Source organism: Pithys albifrons, chromosome 23 (assembly GCF_047495875.1).
Source record: "Pithys albifrons albifrons isolate INPA30051 chromosome 23, PitAlb_v1, whole genome shotgun sequence".
Classification (NCBI taxonomy): Eukaryota; Metazoa; Chordata; class Aves; order Passeriformes; family Thamnophilidae; genus Pithys; species Pithys albifrons.
In genome coordinates this window covers 4,587,136-4,610,088 of record NC_092480.1, presented here as the reverse complement: position 1 = coordinate 4,610,088, position 22,953 = coordinate 4,587,136, and the positions used below count along the sequence as shown (strand labels likewise).

The 22,953-nt window shown below is 50.5% G+C and overlaps 1 protein-coding gene across 2 annotated transcripts in view; it reads right to left on the bottom strand.

The window, feature by feature from the left end:
- The window catches only part of LOC139682186 (opioid-binding protein/cell adhesion molecule homolog), a 296,123-nt gene that overhangs the window by 16,487 nt on the left and 256,683 nt on the right, over positions 1-22,953 (bottom strand). For both annotated transcript variants that reach the window (XM_071576261.1, XM_071576260.1), the window contains one exon: positions 9,494-9,726. In XM_071576261.1, the coding sequence (XP_071432362.1) occupies positions 9,494-9,726 (233 nt within the window). The remainder of the gene's footprint in view (positions 1-9,493; positions 9,727-22,953) is intronic.

Genomic DNA, 22,953 nt, shown 5'->3' with positions numbered 1-22,953 from the left:
TATCCTGGACTGGAGCTGAGCACAAATCCAAGGCAAGGAGGGGTCCACTCACTGTGCCAGCCCCACCGTTGCACGGCCCAGACCCTGATAACCAGCTCTCATTATGGTCTGCAACAAGGCTCATATTTTAGCATATTTATTAAAGCTGTTTAAATTACTGAGCGTCTGCTCCATTCAATACCGGCCACGGTGATTTATATTCCTCTATCCCCAGATACTCCATTTAATAAATAACTTGGCAATCTCTGCTCCTATAAATATCCCCAGCCATGGCAAAAAGCAATTAAAGCCTGTTCACCGATGCTGCTTCCTGGTGCTCTGGGCTGTTGGACACAGCCCCCAAAAGGGTCTGCACCCCAGGGAGGGAGTGATGCCATACAAAACAACCCTCCCCAAACTAAACACCATACCTACAATGCCAGAAATTATGCCCTGTGCCCCCTCCCCAAGCACATGACATGCCAGGAGCCCCAGCTGAAGTGACATCACACGCCCAACCCTTGCACCCAGGGCTCTCCCACAGCACTGGGATTCCAGCATGATCACCTGAAACCCACCATGGCTGACACCAGCACAGACTGGAAGGGGATGTAAGGGCTGCCCAGCTCTCCTCACACCCCTAGGGAGGCTTTCCTCACACCCCTGGGGAGGTTCTCCTCTCTCCCAGAGCAGGAGAGGCGGCACAGTGGGACAAGTCACGGCAAAGATGCGGCACAGTCTCTGCAGCCCTATGGCTTCTGCAAAGCAGTAAATTTCCCAGCAACTTGACACATTAATATAGAAGTACAGTCTGTTATAGCAGAGGGAGATTGTCTGAGTCCTTCAGGGGAAAGCAGCAATCCAAAAATGAAAAGTGTGTGCCGGCGACTGCTGGAAAATGTAGTTAACGCTCGGAGCAGAGCCGGCCAACTCCAACAGCGCAGACACTACGAGCTCTGGGAAGGCTGCAAATGGCCCTTCCTCACTCAGACAAGGAGAGGACATTACCCCTTATTACCACCAGCCTTGTACCTCTCCCCTCCCGTAACAGCATCTCAAATTGGTACCAGGAACATCTGAAACCACAAGAACATTTAGGACAAGCCTTCCCACAACTGGACATTTTTCAGCTGTTCATGAGCCCGCAAACCAGCCCTCCTCGTGAGCAGTTTTGGTTAAAGACAGCAGCACTATTAGTGGACCCTGTTCCATATGGCAGCCTGTCTCTCCCCTGTGTGCTCCTGCCTAGACATGCCATGGAGCTGGACTAAAGTGATGGTAAGTGATGCAGAGCACTAGCAAAATCATGGTCATCATTCTCTCCTTGCCCTCCCAACCCTCTCCAGTTCATGGCTGACATCCCTTTCCCTGATTCCCAAACCACAAGTACACACAGAAACAGGTGCTCTGGACAGAGCTGTGAGCCTGCCCCCCTTCCCAGGCACAGAAATACTTTCATTCTTGTGGAAAAAAATTACCACTACTTATAACCACTATGGTCCCAGTGCTCCCATTCGGAAAACCCCAAGCCACACACATGCACACATCAGCCTGAAAGCCCATCCCTTAGCAAAGGATGCTGACACAGACATGCCAGTAGGTGCCACACTGGGGAACAGCACTTCCCAACCCCCCCAGTGTCACTGCCTGCCCTAATCCAATCAGGAATGCCCTGAAGAGTTGCAGGGATGTACAGTGGAGGGACACTCACGGACAGCGTGGAGACCCCACCCGCTCGATAACCTGCTGCGACAAGCAATCGTTGCCTATGAGGTTACCAGGACTTGGAGAAGGACATCTGAGGACCTTGATTACATTTTTATAGATCCCACCAACTGGGCTGTCAAGGACGGCATCTCAAGGATGCACTGCCTTTGCTTTGGGAGGACTTAATCTTAAGGGAGAAGCAGATGGGAGCTGGGACCATGCAGGGATGCAGGCAGGGTGAGTTTAGTGGCAAACACGACTGTGTGGATTAACCCAAACTGCAGTCATGCCATGTAAATACCATGAGGCAGGTATAGCCAAGGCACAGGCAAGGTTGCCCTGACATGCACATCCCACCAGAGCTGCCTTGACTCAAGGTGGAGACAGCTTGAAAACGGTGCTGGGCACAGAGTTCAAATGCTCTCCATCCTCTATAAACCCTCTTGTTCCCCTTCTGGGTCAGGCAGCCCTGATAATACCTCACAGCCCTCCAGCATGACTGTGGACACTGTTCCTAGCCTTTTACCTGCTGACAGCCTCCTTTCCCTGAATTACCTTTGGTTCTCTGTATTTCTCTCCCTCTGCCCCTACAGCTGCTGGGGGAAAAGCAATAGGGCAGAACACCATCTCCACCCCTCCCCTCATCCCTAGTCCCACCTTCCTTGTAAAAGTCTAAAACTACAAGCAAATTGAATACAGAATAAATCCAGAGGAAGCGAGGAGCGACACGGCCTCGTGGGAGCGACGAGCAGCCCGCGGAGGATTTCGGCAACCCCGTGTAATATTAATCACGGGGAAGTTAATGCAGAAGGTTTGGTAAGCCAAAAAATACATTTGCACTGTAATTTCTTGTTTGTTTGGAAAGCCGGTGAGAGAAATTGAATGTGAAAGCGATGCCACTAAATTCAATAACAATAAGCCTGTGATTTATCTCCTTCCTTTACCACTCGAGACCTGAACCGCGCGATGCACCGATTCGTGCTCTCCATCGGGGCCCAGGCGTGTGCCAGTGCCTGCCACCATTTGTGGGGACTGTGAGGTGCCATCTCTCTCCTCAGGTCCCAGATAGGGCTGCAATTGCCCTGTGGGGCTGGACTTGGCATCACACGCTGAGGCTGCTGTGTCCTAATGGTATGTGCCATACTCAGGATATCTCTGGGACTCTCCCAAACACTGTCAGTCCCACTGTCTGCTTTGGGCACCAGTGACGGGTTTGCATTGATTGCCCCATCTGGGGACAAAAGCAGTGGGACAGCTCAGAACTCGTGAGCCACTCCTGGACACCCAAGCATGAGGAGGGATGGTTGATGCCGGCAGGGACACCTCTTCCCTGCCACACTGTGCGGGAAGTGAACGCACATGGGTGAGCGTTGCGTGATGGGTGACTACACATGACGCTGACGCACATGGCCTCGTGCTGGCTGACTCATCCCCGGACGCTCCGGAGCGCCGATCCCTACCAGAGGCACTCGCCGCTGCGGCCCTGCACTATTTTTAGCTGCCAGATCATTACTGCTGCACGCCTGGGAGCGGAGAGCCTGCATGAGCACGGCGGCTGACACATGCAACTGATGGCCCTCCTCCACATCATTAGCTCCTAATCCATTAAAAGAGACCTCTTCCCACAATGCTGATAAGGGGACATAAAAAATGGATACCCATGGGCTCTTTAAACTGCCACCTGCCCACCTCTACTCAGGGGACAGGTCCCCTTAGGGACGGCAGAGGAGAACATCTCATCTCCATGCTCTGCAGGGTGGTGACAGCCTCCATGGTCACTGTCCCACCTATGACATGCTGTGCTCCTGCCCTGGCACCTCACTTACCACCCTCTCTCAGACACCTATTCTGGGGAGACACAGCATTCACGCTGCTCCTCCAGCTCTCCAGCTGCAGTGTCCAGCTGTGCCCTCTGACAGGTGATGCTGTCACAGCCAGGGAGAGGGACTGTCACCCTAGCAGGGGTCGGGTGCCTGCTGGAGCTCTTTCCTCAGCACCCCAGCTGCCCATAGCCCCAGGCACCTCCAGCTCTGCATGAGCCTTCCTGGCATAGGCAGGATGGAGCTGTCAGAGGTGTCACTGTGCAAGGTCTCATTAGCGTACAGAAAGTAAGTACAAAGAAGGCAAATATGCTGAAAGCTCACATTTTGCCTGTGCTTTCCATCTCTTTCACTGATGAGAAGCACAGCAGGACAGCACTGGGGCCTCCCCCAGTCCCTGTGTCTGCTGAAGGCACCAGCAATATGAGACCTTCCCAGGAACAGCTCCTGTTCAGGGCTGATGCCCTTAAATGGAGCACCTGCGAGACAGCTTCAGGCTGAAGCCAGAAATGGATGTGTTTCCCTGTCCCAACTCATCTTTGGGTTCAGGGTGCAGGAGACACCTGTAAGGACACACAGAGTAACCCTGCACAAACACTTCATGTCCCATGTGGTCTTTGGGGGAAGCAGCTGGCACAAGGAGGTGACATCAAGAGTCTTAATAACATGTTGCTTCTTGGCAGCAAAGATTATTACCTCTGATCGAACCCATTCTGTTGACAGCCCAGTCTGAGAGGCTCATCAGAGCTGATTTTATTGAGATAATGGATTAAGCACATTGAAAGCTGCAGTTTGGTCAACAGAGTGATTTTTGTCAAATTTCCCTGCCAAGCAAGTGACGTGCCACAGCCTCATGTGTTCTCCATTTCACTTACATCTTCCCTTTCCATTCTCTGGGTCTTGAGTGCTCCCTTTTCACAAACTTCCCCCACTAAAATACTCCTTGTGTGATACGCTTAAGGGAAGGGAAATCACAGAAATTAAACACAGCCATCGAGCACCCTTTCCCAGGCGGAGTCACCCGACTGCTCGCTGTGCATCCTTTTTCTCCAGGTTTTCACGTTGAGACAGGGAAAGCCATAAAACCGAAACTCACAGTGTTATACCTACTGTGTAACCACCTGTCAGTAAATTTATGAACAATTAGGAAGTGAGAGTGCTTCCCAGGGAGCTATTTGTGTGCGCGCTAAAACGTTCTTTCTGTTCGGAAATATAATGGGGAAACAACTTCTGCAGTTCTCCCTCCTCTACCCCATTTTCGGTTTTTGCAGTAATTAATCATCTGCTGCTGTGCTTTTGTTCCAGTGGCTCCAGGTCCCTGTGACACATCCTGATGGCTCCTTTTCACCAGCTTCAAGAAGCCTTGAGAAAGGGAGCCTGAGGACACCTGCTGGGTCCTTTCCATCCTGACCCTTCTCCATCTCCTCATCTGGATTTTGGGTTACCATGTCATGCCACCCACTTTGAGGTCAGTGATTGTTTCTGCCTGGACGCTGAGGGCTGTTTTCTTCCTGCTAGTTGGACTCTTCCTCTCTCCAGACCTCTCAGTGCCCTCACTCCTTCATTACACTTTCATTTCTCCCCTTTGCTGCCTTCTCTTCTTTTGATTCTCAGTTCTGTGTGTGCACATTTCCTTCCCTCTTCCCTTTGTTCTACAAGTCTGGGCTTTTCTCCTTCTCATCCTTTTTTTTTTTTTTTTTTTTTGTGTTGTTTTGGTTTTATTTCCCCACACACCAGTTGCTTCTTTCTTAAATTTTTGCTATTCCTTCCAGATTTTCTCTGGGCTCTTTGCCTCTAAATTCGCTGCCACATCCCTACTGCATCTCCTTCATTTGGCCATTTTCACTCCCTTGCCCATCCTCTGCTTCTTCAAAGAGGAAGGAAGGTTGAGGTAAGAGTCTGGTTACGCCTTCCCAGCCTTTTCCCATTGAAGAAAAAGATCTCAACAGGGCTGGCATGGGGTAGGGGTGGCCCTTTCAGAGACTTCAGGAGCCAGTTGTTATCAGAAGTTAAAATAAAAGACTCAGTTTGGTTTTGAAACACTTACTGAAAGGCTATGGCTGTTTTGGTGCTGCTTTGAGAGGTGGCAGATGAGACACAGGACTGGCTCCAGGAGAGCATCTGGAAAAACACCACACAACCATAACCTTACTACTGTAAATGAAGGTCATGGTCCTCCAAAACCTGTCCTGGTCCCCAGGGCGAGGAAAGCAGCAAACATCAAGATGGGAAAATGGATTGTGCCAACCAGAAACTAACAGTAATAAGTCTGGCAGCTGGAAGAGGCTTTAATGAAAAATCCATGGCGAGTAGGATTAAAGCAGTGCAGAGAAGGTTCTCTAAATAAATCAGAACCAGAGGACATCTGAGGAATAACAAAGACCAGTATTAGGTAGGGATGGCAAATATCAATGTTTACTGCCAAAATCTCCACCTGACAGGTTCCAAAAGTCACAGCCTCCACCTAAACAGTGATTCTGAGCTCCTCATTTCAGACTGAAGTACACCCTGAAACGGCCCATGCCAAGAAGGCACAGCTGTGACGTGCCTATGGTCTCCTACACTCCAAAACCATTTTGTGGCACTTTGAGGTAAGTTCTCCTGACTACTCATTGCAAGTCTGCACCTTCCAGGAGCAGAGATGGGCTTTGCAGGGCTCATCCCAGAGGCAGGAGTGCTCACCAAGGTCCACCTCCATGACACCCTCCACTCAAGCTGTTTATGACTAGGGCAAGATCAGGTGCCTCATCTTATAGGAGATTAAATGCGTGTTCTCTCTTGTATTCCAAGCCCTCCCCAGGACACACTGACATGCCACAAGCCCCGTGCATGTTCGTGAAATCATCCATCGCCTCATCATGAGGCAGTGCCTGCAAATAAAGAGGAAAAGGGAGACAAAAAAAAGCCTTCTGGCTTCCTGCCATCTACGCTCTTATAAACCCTGTTAACGGCTGTTGCAATGAACCAATGCAAGAGACATATTAATAGTGCTACTAAGAGACACATTTAGTGTTGACGGCGATTCCCTGGCAGATTTATTGCTGGGTTGCTGGGAAGGAAGGCCAAGCCCCACAGTAGCACAATTAAAACCCAATTGAATACAGGGACAAAGAATCAATACTCTCTCCGGCCAACTTATAGTTTTGCAAAATACAAATAGAAATTAATTGACCTGAATACAGTTGCTAACTGGTCATTACTGCCTGTTTGTCAGCTCACTGGCACAGTGAGGCCAGCAAACAGAGGGCAGACCTAAACCACATTTTTGAGGCCAGAAAGAGCTTTGCTCCCATCCCTGTAAAGTGTGTGCTCTGCTTGCAGTAACAGCCAAGGACCAAATGCACCTTTGGAAAACTGCATCCTTCCTCCCAGTGTCAAGCAAATATGTTATTCACCCTCACAGAAAACCTCCAGAAAGCACATTTTAGCCAACAAGAAACTGCAGTAAAACTGAATCTTAGAATGATTTGGGTTGGAAACGACCTAAAAGATCATCTCATTCCACTCCCTGCCATGGGCAGGGACACCTTCCACTAGACCAGGTTGCTCCAAGACCCACCCAGCCTGGCTTTGAACATTTCCAGGGATGGGGCAGCCACAGCTTCCGTGGGCAACCTGTGCCAGGGCCTCCCCATCCTCGCAGGGAAGAATTTCTTCCTTATAACTAACCTAAATTTCCCCTCTTTCAGTTTGAACCCATCACTCATTGTAACTACAGTTCCTGATGAAGTGTCCCTCTCCAGCCTCCTTGTAGGCTCCTTCAGATACTGGAAGTCTGCTGTGAGTTCTCCACGTAACTCTCTGTTCTGCAGGCTGAACCAGGGACAGAGCACAAAAGGATCTGCCTCTCTGGCCACCACCATGAAAGGGACATCACTGTGCCACCTACAGATGGATTTTCTCACAGACAAACTGTGTGGCTTAACACATTGAAAGGGAAATAGAGACACTGCTCAGCATGGGCCACTTGACCTGTGCCTGTATCCAAGCTCCTCTCTGGCTGTGGATGAGTAACACTGCTGAGAATCACAGCCATCAGTGCAGCAGGAGGAATTCAACAGGACTTGCTCACACCAGGAAAAAAATTTCCCAGCACAGTTAGGAATGCTTCACCACTGGACACTGGCTCTGGATGCAAACCATCTCTTACCTCCATTTGCCCAAGTCTGGCAAGTGCCTACATCACCCTGAAAGAGCAGTGAGGAGATCAGAGGCTGAGCATCACTGCCAGTTCACCTGATTTCATTAGGTGCAAAGCACTCAGATACTCCACTGGTGTTGACAGGATGGATTAGCATGATTAGAGAGCAGACAGGACAAACAGATTAAACTCCACAGTTGGACAGCTCGTAGGCAGCTCAAAAAGGGGGAGCAGCAGAGCTCCAGTCAAGGGGATGTAGTGTTGCTCCCAGCAGAGCTCTGCTCCCCTCTTCCTCAGGCAAGCTCTCCCCTCTCCACCATAGCTTGGTGGACATAATCCAGCATTTCCCAACACACTCTCACTGACACTGGGCAGGAAAACCTCTTGGATAGTGGCCACAATCAACCCCTGACTCCTCCCAGTGAGAAGGATACATAAATACATACATAACTCTGTTGGGGGCTTTTCAGAGACATGTTGAGGCTGAGAAAGTTTTCAGATTTGCTCATTGCAAAATCAATACCCATCAGCTGTTTGAAATTAAAGGAAAGATTAGGTCCTGGTTTTATACACGCTTTATTGTATTCCGAGAGCTTTCTACTCAGCCAAATAAATCTTCTTTAAGAGGATTAGGAAACTTTCATTATCTTTATCTAACCTGAACTAACACTAACTCTGAAAAATTAATCTAGAGACCGGACAAAAGCCAGTAGCTGGTGCAAAGCCACAAGGATCCGGAGGCAGCATCCATCGGAGTGCTATGGGCACCCAGATTCCCCCATCAGAACAGCCTCAGGATGTCTCTTTGCAACCCAACAGCATCTGCTACATTGACACAGTTTTCTATGAAGCCCTGTGCCAAAAGCCCTTCATGATGTCTTCAACATACACACAGTCCAGCCTCTCCCAAAATCACAGAGCCTCGTGCTGTTGGGATCTGCTCCTCCTCCATGCCTGGCAATGCTTTGCCTCCAGCTCTCCTGAAACATCGTCAGACATGGGCCCAAGCACCTTACTAACAAGATCCTGATGGAGTGAGCTGAGCAACACAGTCTCAAGCAGCAGAGGTAGGTCAAATTCACAGCAGGGACGTGGAAAAGGGGAGAGGAAGAGCACACCAGCCCATCTCAGTCCTCTGCCCCATGTGACAATGCTGCAACATAGTAGGCTGACACAATGCCCATCCATCTACCCCTTGGCACAGTGGGCACTTGTTGACACCACTGTTCCCGTGTTTAATAGGGAAAGGAAAAGCTGCACACATAAGCAAAGAGAAACAAAGAATTAATCCTCTGCTTCCCATGGGCAGGGAGGTGCTCAGCCATCTCCAGGAGAGCAGGGCCCCATCATACACAATGGTGACTTGGAAAGACAAATGTCATCCCTCCAAACATCCCCCCTTCCTTCTCCTTCCCCCCAGCTTTATATACTGAGCACAATGTCATATGGTCTGGAGTATCTCTTGGGTCAGTTTAGGTCACTTGTTCAGGCTGTGACTCCTCCCAGCTCCCCATGCACTCCCACATTCCTTGCCAGAGTGGCAGTACAAAAAGCAGAAAAGGCTTTGGCTCTGTGTAAACACTCCTCAGCAATAACAAAAACAGCTCTATATCATCAACCCTGTGTTTAGAATAATCCAAAACACAGCCCTATACTAGCCCCTAGGAAGATAATTAATCCTATACCAGCCAAAACCAGCACACCACGCAATTCCTGAAGCAACTGATTATATCTGCAATTGGTTCCATCTCCACCATCACCATCAGGGCCTCCAAACCCTTCACAAGTCCAGACAGCTATGCAGATCAAGCTATCCAGGAAGTGCACGAGGCATGTTCAGACCTACCTTGCACGATGAGATGGACACGAGAAGTCTTGGGGTGATTGTCTGTCTGCACAGAGCAGGTGTAGGGGCCCTCATCGTACACATCCACGTTGTGGATCTTGATGCTGTACTGGGTCTTGGTGTTGGAGACGATGACCACGCGGTTGTCTATAGACCACTTGTCATTGCCGGCATACAGGATGGTGCTGCGGTTCAACCACGCCACCCGTGTGACCCGGTCATCCACAGTACACCTGCGGCGGGAGAGACAGAGCGTCACACACCTGGTGTGCAGTGAGAGCCACAGAATCATAGAATCAGCTGGGTTGGAAGAGACCGCTGAGATCATCAAGTCCAACCCTTGATCCAACCCCACTTTGATCACTAGATCATGGCACTCAGTGCCACGTCCAGTCTCATCTTAGAAACCTCCAGGGATGGTGAGTCCACCCCCTCTCTGGGCAGCCCATTCCAGTGCCTGAACACTCTCTCTGTAAAGAACACACACTGGGCACCCCTGACCCCAAAAGGAGGTGGGAGCAGGATGGGAGCTGCAGTGCTGGCTCCCAACCACTGCCAGATGAAGATGACACATGCCACAGCCACACAACCCTGCCCCACATCCTCCCATCACCTGGATTTCATACAAACAGTGGGTTCACCAGAAATAAACTCCCTTTTTCTTTTACGCACAACTGGGGAACCGCAGACAAAATTCTTGTTGCACTTGACCTCCATGAGCCACACAGACTATCCATACACCCCCCTCACCTCCACCACCCCCTCCTCAGTCTTGCTCTGCACTGAGAATTTCAGATGAAGCTGTAAAACTTGTTGACAGCTGAGCTCGTTGGCACGGCCCTCGAGCCATCCCTGGGGTGATATACACGGGGACAGGGGCCGCGGCACACGCGCGGGGAGAGCGGAAGAAGAGAAACAGCCAGAGACAGCCCAGGCAGCACGCAGGCAAGGGAAGGGAACATTTGGATAAGCAGCTGTAAATCCTACAAGTGCCTTGAAAACACAACGCGGTCGTTTCCATTATTTATTTCCTGCCTGGCTCTCACCCTCCCCGCTCCGAGGCACGCGGGAGCTCGGCAGCTCCGGTCCACAGCGCTGACTTACACTTGGCAAAGAATAGGATGGGGGGTGGGGAAAGGAATTAAAATGTTCCTGGAAAACATGGCTTTTCTGTTCTGTTTGATAGATTTTTCTCCATCTCTTTACTTGTGGCCTTCTCTGCTGCTTCCATGGCACTTGCAGCAAAAACATCGAGCATTTAGCTAAATCAGGAGCCTGGCATCCCTCAGGAGCTTCGCCTTCCCCACCTGAGGACCACAGTAGGGAAGCTGTTTATTGGCATGAAAGAAAAACAGGAAAACCAAGCTAGGTGTGTGCTACTGCCTGTGGTGGCAGCGCTGCCGCAGCTTTGTGCAGCGGAGATTGTAGGGAAAGGCACCTACAGTCAATCAAGGAACTCATGCGAGTCCCTCTCTGCGTGCCTGTAAATTCAGACAAGGGCTGGAAGGCTGTTCCTGTCCTCGTCCCCACCATAGCACCTCTCCTGCCCAGACTTTGGAGGTGTTATATGCCTCCCTGGCCGAGATTGCAGAACGTCACCTCGATCGAGATTATTAATCGGGCGGAGGGAAGGGAGATACTTGGCATGTTTGAGGGTCCCCCCGGGCGCTCAGTTCAGAGGAATAAGCCATATATCCTCCCACAAACAAGTCACTTTCCCTGTGCAGGAGCTGTACGTCTCTGCCAGCCACGTCACGTACGGACGCTGGGAAAGACGGATGGCCCTCCACACCCGCCGGAATGCCGGGAGCCTGCCTGGGTGTCAGACATGCCCTGGCACCGGCTCTGCTCTGCCAGACCACGGGCAGACAGGCATTGTCCTTGTAGGGAAGCTGAGCCCTCACTCCGTTCAAATTAACTGGGGGAGAGCTAAGCACAGCCAAGTTAAGTTCGGCCCTGGGGGATTCCAGTCTAGTGGACTATTACTGCTGTCTCACTTCATTATAATGAATAATAAAGAGATACTTACACACGGCTTCTGTAAATTATTCATTGCGTGCACTGAAAAATCAGGGCAGCAATATGTAAAACAGACAACTTGCATGTCTGTGCTCATATAAATATCCAGACTACAGCCCTGCGAGGTGCTCTTGGGTCCCCTCATTAGGGGTGAAGCACAAGGACTAGGGTTTGAAGTGACAGGGATATGAGAAGCTCGTGCCAGCGCTGAGCACGTTCCACTGACGCTGCCCTGCTTTGGCTGGTGCATAAGGGATGTGCTTCCCAGGGAAATCTGAGGCCAGATTGGGACACCTGGGAACTGGGGTAGCTCATTCTGTGTTTACAGCTCGTATTTACATCTCAGAGCCACACCTGCATAAGCACACAAGGAGACACAGTCACATGAGGGAGGGCAAGGACAACAATGCCCTCCCTGGTTCGTGCCTGGTGTCTAAAAATCACTTGGAGCAGAAGCAACTTGGAGGCCCCTCTAATGAATTCATGCCAAGAACAAGGTGGCAAAGGCTCCTTCTCCCCATTCCTTGAGCTCACTTTTCCATTGCTGCAGCAACTCAATAGCAATTTAGGACCAAGTCCCTTTAGCTCTGATTGTGCAGCATCGTGCTCCTCTCCGTGGAAGCCCAAGCTGTCCCATGCAGTTAGAGGTGATCAGACAAACTACATTCTTTCAAAAAACCAGCCCTCCTGCACCTCCTGGAAATGTGTCAGAACCACCATCAGCAGAAAAGCCACCATCCAGCAGCTGGCACAGAGCACACAGCATACCTGGAGGCACCTACTAAGCTGACCTTGCTTTCCCTCTGACAGATTTCCCGTGCCCAGGCAATTGGCACTACAAAGGAAATACTGATGGACACCCTGGCACAAGGAGCACCTCATCAGCTTCTTTGCCTGTCTGGGAAAGCGATCTCCATTAGCTGCTAAGCTAAGCTCCCTTGTCTGCTGAGCCGTCTCTGCTACCCATTTCCAATTGACCAGGATTATGATAATGTCTCCAGTAAGCAAACAGGTAAAGAGACTTCTGCAAAGTGTTTAGATAAAGCAGACAAGCTCTGACAAAGCTGGATAATAAAGCAGGCCAGGAGGTTTTGCCTTGAAGGGATCTAATTAAAAACAAAGACAAACCCCCATTAACAGTCTCCTGAGGGTGCCGTATCCATCTCTAGAAACTCTACCTTACGAGTCCAGAAGGGACAAAAGACAATAAAGGGCCTGTCAGATGGGAGGAAAAGAAACACATCCTGGCTCTGCAGTCCACCTGCAGAAAACACATCAGCAAACCAAGGGAAATATCTTGGGAATGGTATCATCAGCCCAAACCTTAGCCCCTGGCACATGCTGCGTCCCGGCTCCCCCACGCAGCCCTTCTTCATGCTCCACCATCTCTGCATCCCACTCAGACCCTCACTGCCTTTGAGCAGAGACTTTTCACAATCTGTAACCCTTCAGCTGCCTCCAGCAATGACTGCTGTCCTCCAGAGCAGCTCACTGGGGAGCTTTGGATGCTGGGTCTTGCCCGAGCATCAGCCCCCACAGCGCTCACAATGATACACGTGGCCTCTCGAAGGCTTCATCTCCTGAGACCCAAATTAATCCCCTCTCTCTGTGGGAGGGCGAGAGCTGCCGTAGGGATCCCAGTGCTCCACCACAGATGAGGGCGATGAACCCGAACGTGGCAGCGTGAGAAGATGCATGAGGGTGGGAGCTGGGGGCACCGGCGCTGTGCCGCTTCCCCTCTAATTGCCCCTATTCCTCATCCTTAAATGCTAATTCTGAAGTTTGCCATGGAATTATTTCACTTAGTGTCAACAATACAGATAACTCCGCTGACGTGCTCTTTGTGTTCAGCAGTACAAAGTGACCGTCTCCCTCCTCCTGCACCTATTAGGAGAGACCTCTGTGTCGCTCCCACAGCAGGCTCTTGCCCAGCCCCATCAATGACACTGACAGGGCTTCTCCTACATGTGGGATGAGCCATAAAACCCTCCACCTTCATCCCTTGCCTTTCCCAGCCACGTCACGGACCTTTCCTGCACTGCTGACTCGTCCAAGCACGAGGGTGAAGTCTGGGGTTGCCCTTGACACCTGCCCTGTGGTGAGGGAAATATTTTGTCCAGGGTTGGTACAAATTTTCTGAAATTGATTTGGAGGGATAAATGACACACAAAGAGTTGGAAGCATAAAACAAGTCCCCATGGGTAAAAAATATCCTCAGGTATGGGTTGGATGGGACCCTAAAATGTAGATGTGCATCCTGAGAAATCCAGGAGAGATGTTTGTACCTGCAGAGCTGAGACCATCGGTCCTCTGGCCATGCCAAGAGGCTGGAGGAAGATGTTCATCTACAGATCAACTTAAATATGTTGCCCAAACCTGTTTGGACACATGGGGGGATTTTGTGGGTTTTCCTGGAGTTGGACTCGACGCTCCTTGCTGGTCCTTTCCAACTGAGGATATTTGATGATTCTATCATTCAGCCCCCTTCTGTTTTCTTATTTAAACCAACAATGCTCCACTTTTAAACTTCTCTATGGCCCTTCAACCCTAAACTGCTTTTTCCTCCTGTAGGTAGCGTGTCTCGTCAGGATGACAAATGGAGATGCCAAAACCAGGTGCAAACTTGCTGGCTGACCCAGTTTTCAGTGGCTAAAATAGCTCACCCGGATCGGGAGCGAAGCCCCTCGACAGCGACTGGGTGATACTTCACCCTGGGAAGCTTCCAACCAAAAATACCTGTCACAGGGGCAGAGCAAACACCCTTGTCTTTGAGAAGAAATTGTTAATTACATTTGCTGGGGACTCCTAATGGGATTTCTCCTTTGCTTCCAATATTCATCCTGGTTACACAGTTAACAGGCTCCAAATGCTCTTTATTCTGGGCGGCTGGAGCAAAGGCAGAGAAGATTTATTTGTAATCATCGGAAATAAACACACTTCCTCAGAAGTAAACACAAAAGAACAGAACCTGGCTGGGCTCCCACTTCGTTAAAGATGCAAATGAGAAGCAGGCCATCAAAACGCAGCGGCTCCTCTAATCCTCTCCCAACAATGTATCCTGCCACATTATCCATAGGGACACTGGTATCCATGGCTTGTGATCCATAGCTCCTGAGGGCAGGATTGCACCACCTGGGCTCCCATCATTGCTATTCGTGATATTTATTCTTGGCATGGAGGGTGGCAGGCACTTTGTCTTTATTCCTGATCCCTACTGCTGGCACCCTGTCTCCTCTACGAGGCACCCACAAGTGTCCCTTCTCCCCTCTCTTCCAACCACTCTGGTGCCTGGATGTTGGGTGCACAGCTCCACACCATCCTCATGCCATCCCAGAGCCCTGAGGATGGAGGGGACCTGGGATTTGCCATTTGGCATCACCCAGCATGACCACCTCCCATCCAGTCTTGGCAAGTCCCAATCCATCACCACACCTGTCTTCTGTGGGAAAACCAGGAGCATGGGACACACGAGAGCTTGGACAGCCAAAACTCTTCTCCTTTCCTCCATAACATCCCTCCCTCCCCACCACACACCAGTCAACCACCGCCTCCCACAAAGCCGCCAGCTCTTGCTCTCTGCAAGTTTAATTGCCTGGCCCCACCACAACTGCTCCAATTCCATGAGCACTCCCAGTGGTGTTCAAACACACTCCAGACCACTTACAGACCTCTTCCCTGACAACAACCCCCTCCCTAGATCCCTGTGAGGGCTGCAGGACCCTCCTGCCTTCTCCAGAAGCCAGGGACTTGCCAGGGAGGGTTTCTCCCCACCAGTTCCCCTGTGGTGGCAGTTTGTCCACCACCGAGCACCAGAATAGAAGCTGCTCCCCGTGAAAAATCAAAGCCCAAATTGATACATTAGAGGTTGCTAAATATAAAATATCCATCTGCAAAGATAATAAGCCTGCGAGGGCAGAGGCTGTCGAGTTGCTCCATTTCAGATAGTTTAATGGTGTTTTGGTCCATGACTGCAGCTCCCAGACATTAGAATGATAACAAGATGATGAGGAGGGCGGGAGTCGTCTGTGCGAGGCATCAGAAGTCAAGACAATGCTCACAGTGCGGTCCCTGAGGGGGCCATGCCACACAAAACACTGCCTGGCCTGCACTCAGCATTTACAGAGCTTTGGGTGGCCTCTGTGACAAGCCAGGGGATGCAAAGGCTGAGCCTGAGGCCAGGTCATTGCCAAGCTTGAGCTGATGTTAATCTGGGGAGCAGGGGTCTGAGCCTGCCTTTGGTCTCAGCGGTGGACCCAGGTACCACAGCACAGTGCTAAGCCTGATCCAGGCAGAGCCATGCTGCAGGTGGCTTAGAAACCAACCTTAGTTTGAACAAGGAAAGGACACCCAGTGAGGTGGAGCTGCTGCACGGTGCCCCCACTAACTGATCCCATCTCCTCCCCAAAGCCATTCACAAGATTCTCTGAATTAATGCTCCACATCGAGCAAATCCAGAAACAGTCAGCTCTGCTAATGTGAGCCAGGCTTTGCCTTTGGTTCCTAAAGCCCTTCTTTCACTCCTCATTGCTTTCACTTCCAGCTTGTAGGGACACACATCACCCTGACAACATCATTGGCAAGGGGAAGGGGGGCCTGACAGGGTCAGGTGCTCCCAGATACCACCTGATCTTCCCAGCATGAGTCCTTTGCTCTGACACAACAATGGATCCATATCCACTTCCAAGTGCTGGGATGCTCCCCCACATGCAGTAGGGAAGGTCAGAAGGCATCAGTCTAAGCCCCAACAGTTGATAGCAGTTATCAGCTTAAGAGAAATCTTCATAAGGAAATATGAGGCAGCAGCAAAAGAAATAAAGTGGGAGGTCTTTGGATAGAGCAAATCAATGGGAATGTTTATAGAGCAGGTGGCACGTAAATGTGAACATCAGAGTCAGTCGATGCTGGCGGCCACATCTGATCTCCCAAAGAGAGAAGGGAAAATGAAGGCACTAAGAAGGGGCAGCCAGGCCAGGAAAACCACAGAAATTGGAAAAAAATGCAGTAATGCATCTTTCCTTGCCCAAAATGGTACCCTAGTGATTGCACTCTCTCCTTGACAAAGTCAGGCACTAATTTCCAGCTTGCTTGTGGCCACCAGACCATCCTATAAAGTTGAAAAAGACTGGGATATCTTCCCAGCTTGTCTCCAAACAACCACCATTCAACAGCATTTACCACCAAAACAACACAATCTCACAGGCTCACAATGTGATGAGTTGTAAGGGACCCATCAGCAACATCAATTCCAACTCCTGGCCCTGTGCAGGACACCCCAAGAATCCCACCACATGTCTGAGAGCATTGTCTTCTTGAACTCTGTCAGGCTTGTGCTGCAACCACTCGTGGGCAGCCTGTACCAGTGCTCAACCACCCTCTGGGGCTGAAAAACATTTTCCTGATATGCTAAACGTCCCCTGAGTCAGCTTCATGTAATTTCCTTGAGTCCTGTCGCTGGTCACAAGGGAGAAGAGATTGATACCCACACCTCTGCCGCCCCTCATGAGGATGTTCAAGACTGCACTGAGCTCTCCCCTCAGTCTCCTCTATCCTGGGTCACTGTCCTAGGAAACACCAGCAGAGAGCTGTCCTCTCACCAGGGAAGCCAATTTGCCCCTCTACCCCACACCAAGCTCTGCTCTGCCTCCCAGCAGAGAAAAAACCCAACGAGAGACACCCACCAACAGAATCAGCACCCTTCGAGGGTGCTGATTAAGGGACACAATCCAGTGAACCGCCCTGCTCTCAGCAGAGCCCTGAGCCTCAATCAGTGCCCGATTCAATCAGTGATAATCTAACACAATGCAGCACCTGCACCCCGGCTGATTTCTAGTGTTCTCCAATCAAAAGAAGAGAAGAAACACCAGGTTTATCACTAGCAGAGGTGAACAGTTGAGAACCCGGAGTCCTCCATGCCTGCACCAGGGTTTAGAGGCTGGGGTTTTTCCCTTGACTTTTTACCTAGATTTTTCCAGCCACTTTCCTGGGCAAGGAGAGGGAGGAATAACTTTTGCTGTCAGACATGCAGGTAAGTACCCGTAATTAACACATGGAAATACGAGGCTCTGACTGCTATGAATCAGCCATCCTGATGGGACTGGTGACCATCTCCACCTCAGTTGGATAAGGGGACACTTTCACCCCAGGAGGATGTGGCCATGGCTCCAGCAGCATCCCAGAATTCCAAAAGAAGAAAGGATGACAGCAGGCTGACTAAAACCTGGAGCAGGGCACATTTGCAGAGAAGAAGGCGGATCAAAGCCACTGGACACACCTGATTCTGAATTGCAAGGAGGGAAAACTGGTCTGAAGCCACTCCAGTGGTGACAATACAGCAAGAGGAATGGTGTTGTCATGTGGGACGAAAAACAGCACAAAAGGCACTTTGGATGGATATCCAGCCATGTCCCCATCACACATGCTCCTCATGCTCTCCATCAGTCGAGGTGCACCACCCTCCCCAACAGAAATCAGGGGGGAAAGCAAACCTCTTCTCACATCCCACTGTTGATTCCCACCAAAAATACATTTGTCATGAGATACCCACCGCTATCTCTGCAGCTCTTAAGGGTAATGGAGAGGTTTCAGTCTTTGGAGGATAAGTCTCAGGCTCTTGGCTGCTTGCCCGGGAGGATTATTTTACATCAGGTTGAGTTCTGTAGTAATTATCTTCAAAACAGCTGGACTGCTGGATAAACTTGCTGTATCTTAATGCACAGTACGGGAGCAAATGCAGAGAATTAAACTGCATTTCCAGACAGATCGACAGAAAAACCTCTCAATGGTGTTTCAGAGGCCGAGGCTCAGAGCTCCTTGCACATTAGGGGTGGGAAAGCATTTGCTCATTTGAAATCAATTCCAGCTTCCCCAGAGACAGAGCAGAGGAGGAAGGAGATTCCAGATGAAGATGTTTCACCCTCAAGCTCTCTCTCAGTGGAGGAAAAAAAAGCACCATTACCCTGACCCTCCTGGCTGAAAAATGAAGTGGTATTTGATCCTGGCTGGACACTCTGGTGTTTCACACAGCCGTGAGAATTCCATAAAAGCTGCAAATTTCCAGGGTCTTGGCTCCATGCTGCACCCCCCACTGTAGTGCCAGTGGGCAGGGAAAGGTGAGGGGAAAATTCACTCGCTCCATTTGCACTTCTCACACCTGTAAGCTGCTCCCAGCACCTTGTGTACTTATTCCAACAGGATGGAGGGGCTGACAGATGGAAAAACCAAATCCCAAACTGGTCCAGCAGGGTGAATTAAAAGTCAAAAAAACCCAGCTTCCTTCATGATAGTACTGCCACAAGATTTAGGTGTGAAATTCTTGCAGACAGAACTAATAACCCCTAAAAAGAGGGAAATCCTGACACTGGAAGTGAAACCATATTTCATGGTGAACACCGTAAAGCACTCCTGCCAAATGCGAGATCCATAAATGACCTGGGTGAGCCATCAGCTGAGGAATGTAATTGCCAATTTGCAGGAATTTCACCAGCAATTAGGCAAAATAAAACAACCCACCAGAGGGAATCCTCTGCTCGCTGCTCCCGTGCCTCCCTGACCCATCTGATTTCCACTCACCTCTTCGTTCCTGGGATGAGGGCTGGATGCTTCAGGCACTAAGGAGCCAGGCGACAGTCTGGAGATGAAGAAGTCATCTCCAGTGCCAGATAAAGAAGTCATCATCAGCATGAGATGACAACAGACACCCTGGACTGGAGGCAGGTGAAGGCCTCTCCTGCTTACATCTCCCTTCCCCAAGCATCCCTGAGGACCACAAGCCTGATCCTGGTAACCTCGCAGGGCCGAACAGCTTCATGCAATTAGGGGGTTTATTTGTTTGAGTTGTACGTGAATATCTCAAATTACATTATCAGATCATAGTCCTGCTTCTGATTTATTCCTTCTTTGTTCTTCAAGTCTTCGTACATCTAAGCAATTAACCTCTCAAAGAGCTGGAGAACACATAATTATCCTCATTTGTCTAAACGTCACCAAGATGGCTGCCTTTCAATTAACCTTCTGGGAATGTAGGGAAGTTGGAGTGATACAGTGATCATTTCCAACTTCAGCCTAGGCTGCTTTTTTTTTTTTCCTTTCCTCCTTAAAGTAATTTAATTGAAATATTCAGTTGATAAAATATAGCCAGATAACTGTTACTGCAGGTAACGGGATCAAGAGGGGGCTTGCAATCGAAAAAGAAGTCAAATGAGGTACAGTAATATTATATCAATACGTGGCACTTCCACCTAAAAATATCAAAGCACTTTGTGCTTATTAATGAAAGGAGAGTTTCACACTCTGCCAGGCTGAGACTTACGTCACTTCTATATGTCACTATTATTGATGGAGAAACTGAGGCAGGGGATGAGCTGCAGCACCTGGAGCTCACAGAGCTGGAGTCTGCACAGCTGGCAGCTTCCCAGGGAGCATCTCCTCCATGGTCACCTCTCCCATCCCAGGAAAAGTTGGCTCCGGTGTGAAGTCAGCACGGGAGATACCGAGATGGCCAAGTGGCTTTCGCTTTTATTTATTTTAATAATAACCCTCATTTTGCTGAGGCAGCGTCTGCCAGGCCAGTGAGCACGGGATCCATCCCCACCCATTGCCTGGCTAATAAATATGCATCTCTTCCGTCGGGAAGTGCCAGGTCAAACTCTGCACCCGCTGGAAGCACGACACCGGTGTCGTCTGGTGCAGGCAGAGCAGTATTTATACACACCCCAGCTCATAAATACAAAGGGAAAATAAACAAGTTCAGTGCATCTCCTCCCTGACAAGCGTGGCTTCTCAATTCCCTGTGGTGCCACAGCTTCGCTCCCAGTGTGAAATCGAGCTCTTCAAAAAACAATTTGGGTTCCAGCACCACACCAAGCCCTGCTCTCTGCCTCCCAAACCAATTGCACCAAGGTGGCTGTGGCGTGGCAAGGCAAGGACTCACCCTCTGTGCAGACTCAACGGGTTGGAAGAGGCAGAGATGGAGCTCCCACACAAAGGGAAACCGAGGCACTGAGAGGTGGAGATGCACAGGACATTCTCCTCACATCCTTCCCTCCCAACCTTATGTGCAGATCATCATTTCAGGATGAGGAAGCCTCTCTGCTGATCCCCACAGGCAAGCAGACAGGAAAGGATGTGGGAATGCAAGAGGGTCCCCACTGGGGACACCACAAACCCACGTCTCTCACGGAGCATTCAATGGGAGAGATGCAGCGAGGATAACACAATAGCCGTTGAGTTTATTCTCAGCACAGGGTGGTGGCGACATAATTAAAATGCAAGTCGGAGTCAGGGAACCTTTCGATAAATCTTTGCTTTTGGCTCTTGGGCTTGACAGGAAGCCTATACCTGGCGCGGGGAGTTCACACTGAGGGAGAGGCACGGATAAAGGCTCTGCTTTATGGACGGCCATTTTAATGTTTCCTTTGAGTAATGGGCCTTGCAAATTAGCACCCCAGTGGTCTGAAATACATATTTTTCCAAGGACATGCAGGCTCCGACAGGTGATGTGGGCAAACACGCCCCGAGGGCAGCTGCATCTCGGCTCTTTGTGGCTGCAGTCATATCCTATCCCAGCCGGGATGATGAAGAAGAAAGCAGAGAGCTTGGAGGGGGATCCAGAAGCTGGAGGAGGAAATGGAGCAGAAAACGACACTGCCTGAGACCAGCGAGGGGCTGATGAGCAGCAGCAGTGGCAGGGAGTGCCCGGCAGCCCCCGAAGGGAACCGGTGCTGCTCCGGCACCGCACGGCACATCTCAGCCTCTGCCCCTTGAGGGAGCCCTGCAAGACACACCGGGCATGTCTGCAGCACGATCAAAACTATGGATTTCTGGCTCTTGCCAGAGCTTGTTGAGCATCTGGCTATGGCCTGAATATTCAGAAAGGCTGGAGGTGCTGCAATTACACTGCAGAGAAAGGGGGAAACCTCGGCTGTGGGGAGAAGTAAGCCAGGAGCCAGCGGGCTGCCCGGTGGGGATCTGATCTGCCTTCTCTGGCGCAAACATGGCAGGAAAAATGGAACATCCCTGCAATAACTCACAGAGGAGAGTCAGGAGAGCAGTGGAGAAATATGTGTGGCTGAACACGAGGGGGAGCTCAGGCCAGAGCGTGCCAGGGAGTGCAGAGCCCACCTGCTCATCCTCTCTCTCCATCCCTCCCTTTCTGCCTCCACCTGTCTCCCTCCCTCCCTTCCTTCCCCACAGGCACACCTGGTCATCACCTTCCTGCACTAGCACGGGATGTGCTGCAGCTCCGTCAAATAGGAGGAAGACTGTGGTACAGCACCCAGAAAATGCACTTAAGCTGCCCTTAGATGCACTTAACTCTGCACAGCATCTTCCTTCCTCACACAAAGCTGGACATGTATTCAGTCAGAGCTGAACATGTGTCTGCAAATTGTTCTTAACCTCAAATGATGAGCTGATGAGCTAGATGGCCCTAATTCTCTTCTTGTTTTTCTCAGAGTCTCCTGCAAGAGGCACAGGGTGACATCTCCCTGCCAAAACACACCCCTCTGCCTCTGGATTTTGCTGAAAGGACCACGAGGGACAGGTGGGCAGGTTGAAAGCAAGCTCAGAGCCAGGAACAGAAGTTTGCACCCTCACTGCCAGCTCACAGGGTCATCAGCTCAGATCCAAAGTGTCCACACAGGATTTGGAAGCAGCCTGAGCTGGTGGGACCTCACTGAGACACAAGCTCTGCCAAGGCTCCCCATGTGGCATCACACTGTGTCTCAGAATCAGGAGACTGACTCCTGCTTGTGAAACAGCCCTGACTGTCTCCATGCCTGCAGCACAACTTGCTGCATCTCCCGGATGACTTCAGCGCAGGGAAGTTGTAGTTTGGGAGCGGGCAGCTCTGCCTGCTGCTCCTGCTCACTCTGCCAAGTTTCAGTCATCCAGGCTGTGATTCGGAGAGACAGTTATGAACTCGCTGGGAGAGGCAGGAGTTTGGGGGCAGTACATACAGCACTCCTGAGGCACTCCAGAGCCACGGCACAGAGCCTGCGTGCCAGCCACCAGTGCGTGCTGTTCCACTGGGTGAGACACTCCAGGGCAAAGGGGAAGGAACGGCCTTTCGGAGGCACCACGTTTCAAGAGCTGCTACTTTATGCACCAGCATCTCCCTCCAGGAGGTTTGACTGCAGCTCACTGGGGTGAATGTAACAACTACCACCTTTCTCTGGAGGTGCAGGGCTGAGCTCTCAGGAATTCCAGCCACCCAGGGCCACTCCATTTCATTTATAACCACGAAGAGTGGCCAAAGCCACCCTGTCAGTAAATCCACGGTCCTGTCGTCACCCTAAGGACATGAATAAGGGACTCTGAGAGCTGTTCCGAGAAATTCCTACAGCTTTTATACCCATAATGCCAAAAATGGGGGATGCTGATGCCAACTATTTCTGCCATCCCCTCATGTGCACCTACAGAGTGGGGAGACAGAGGACTGGGCC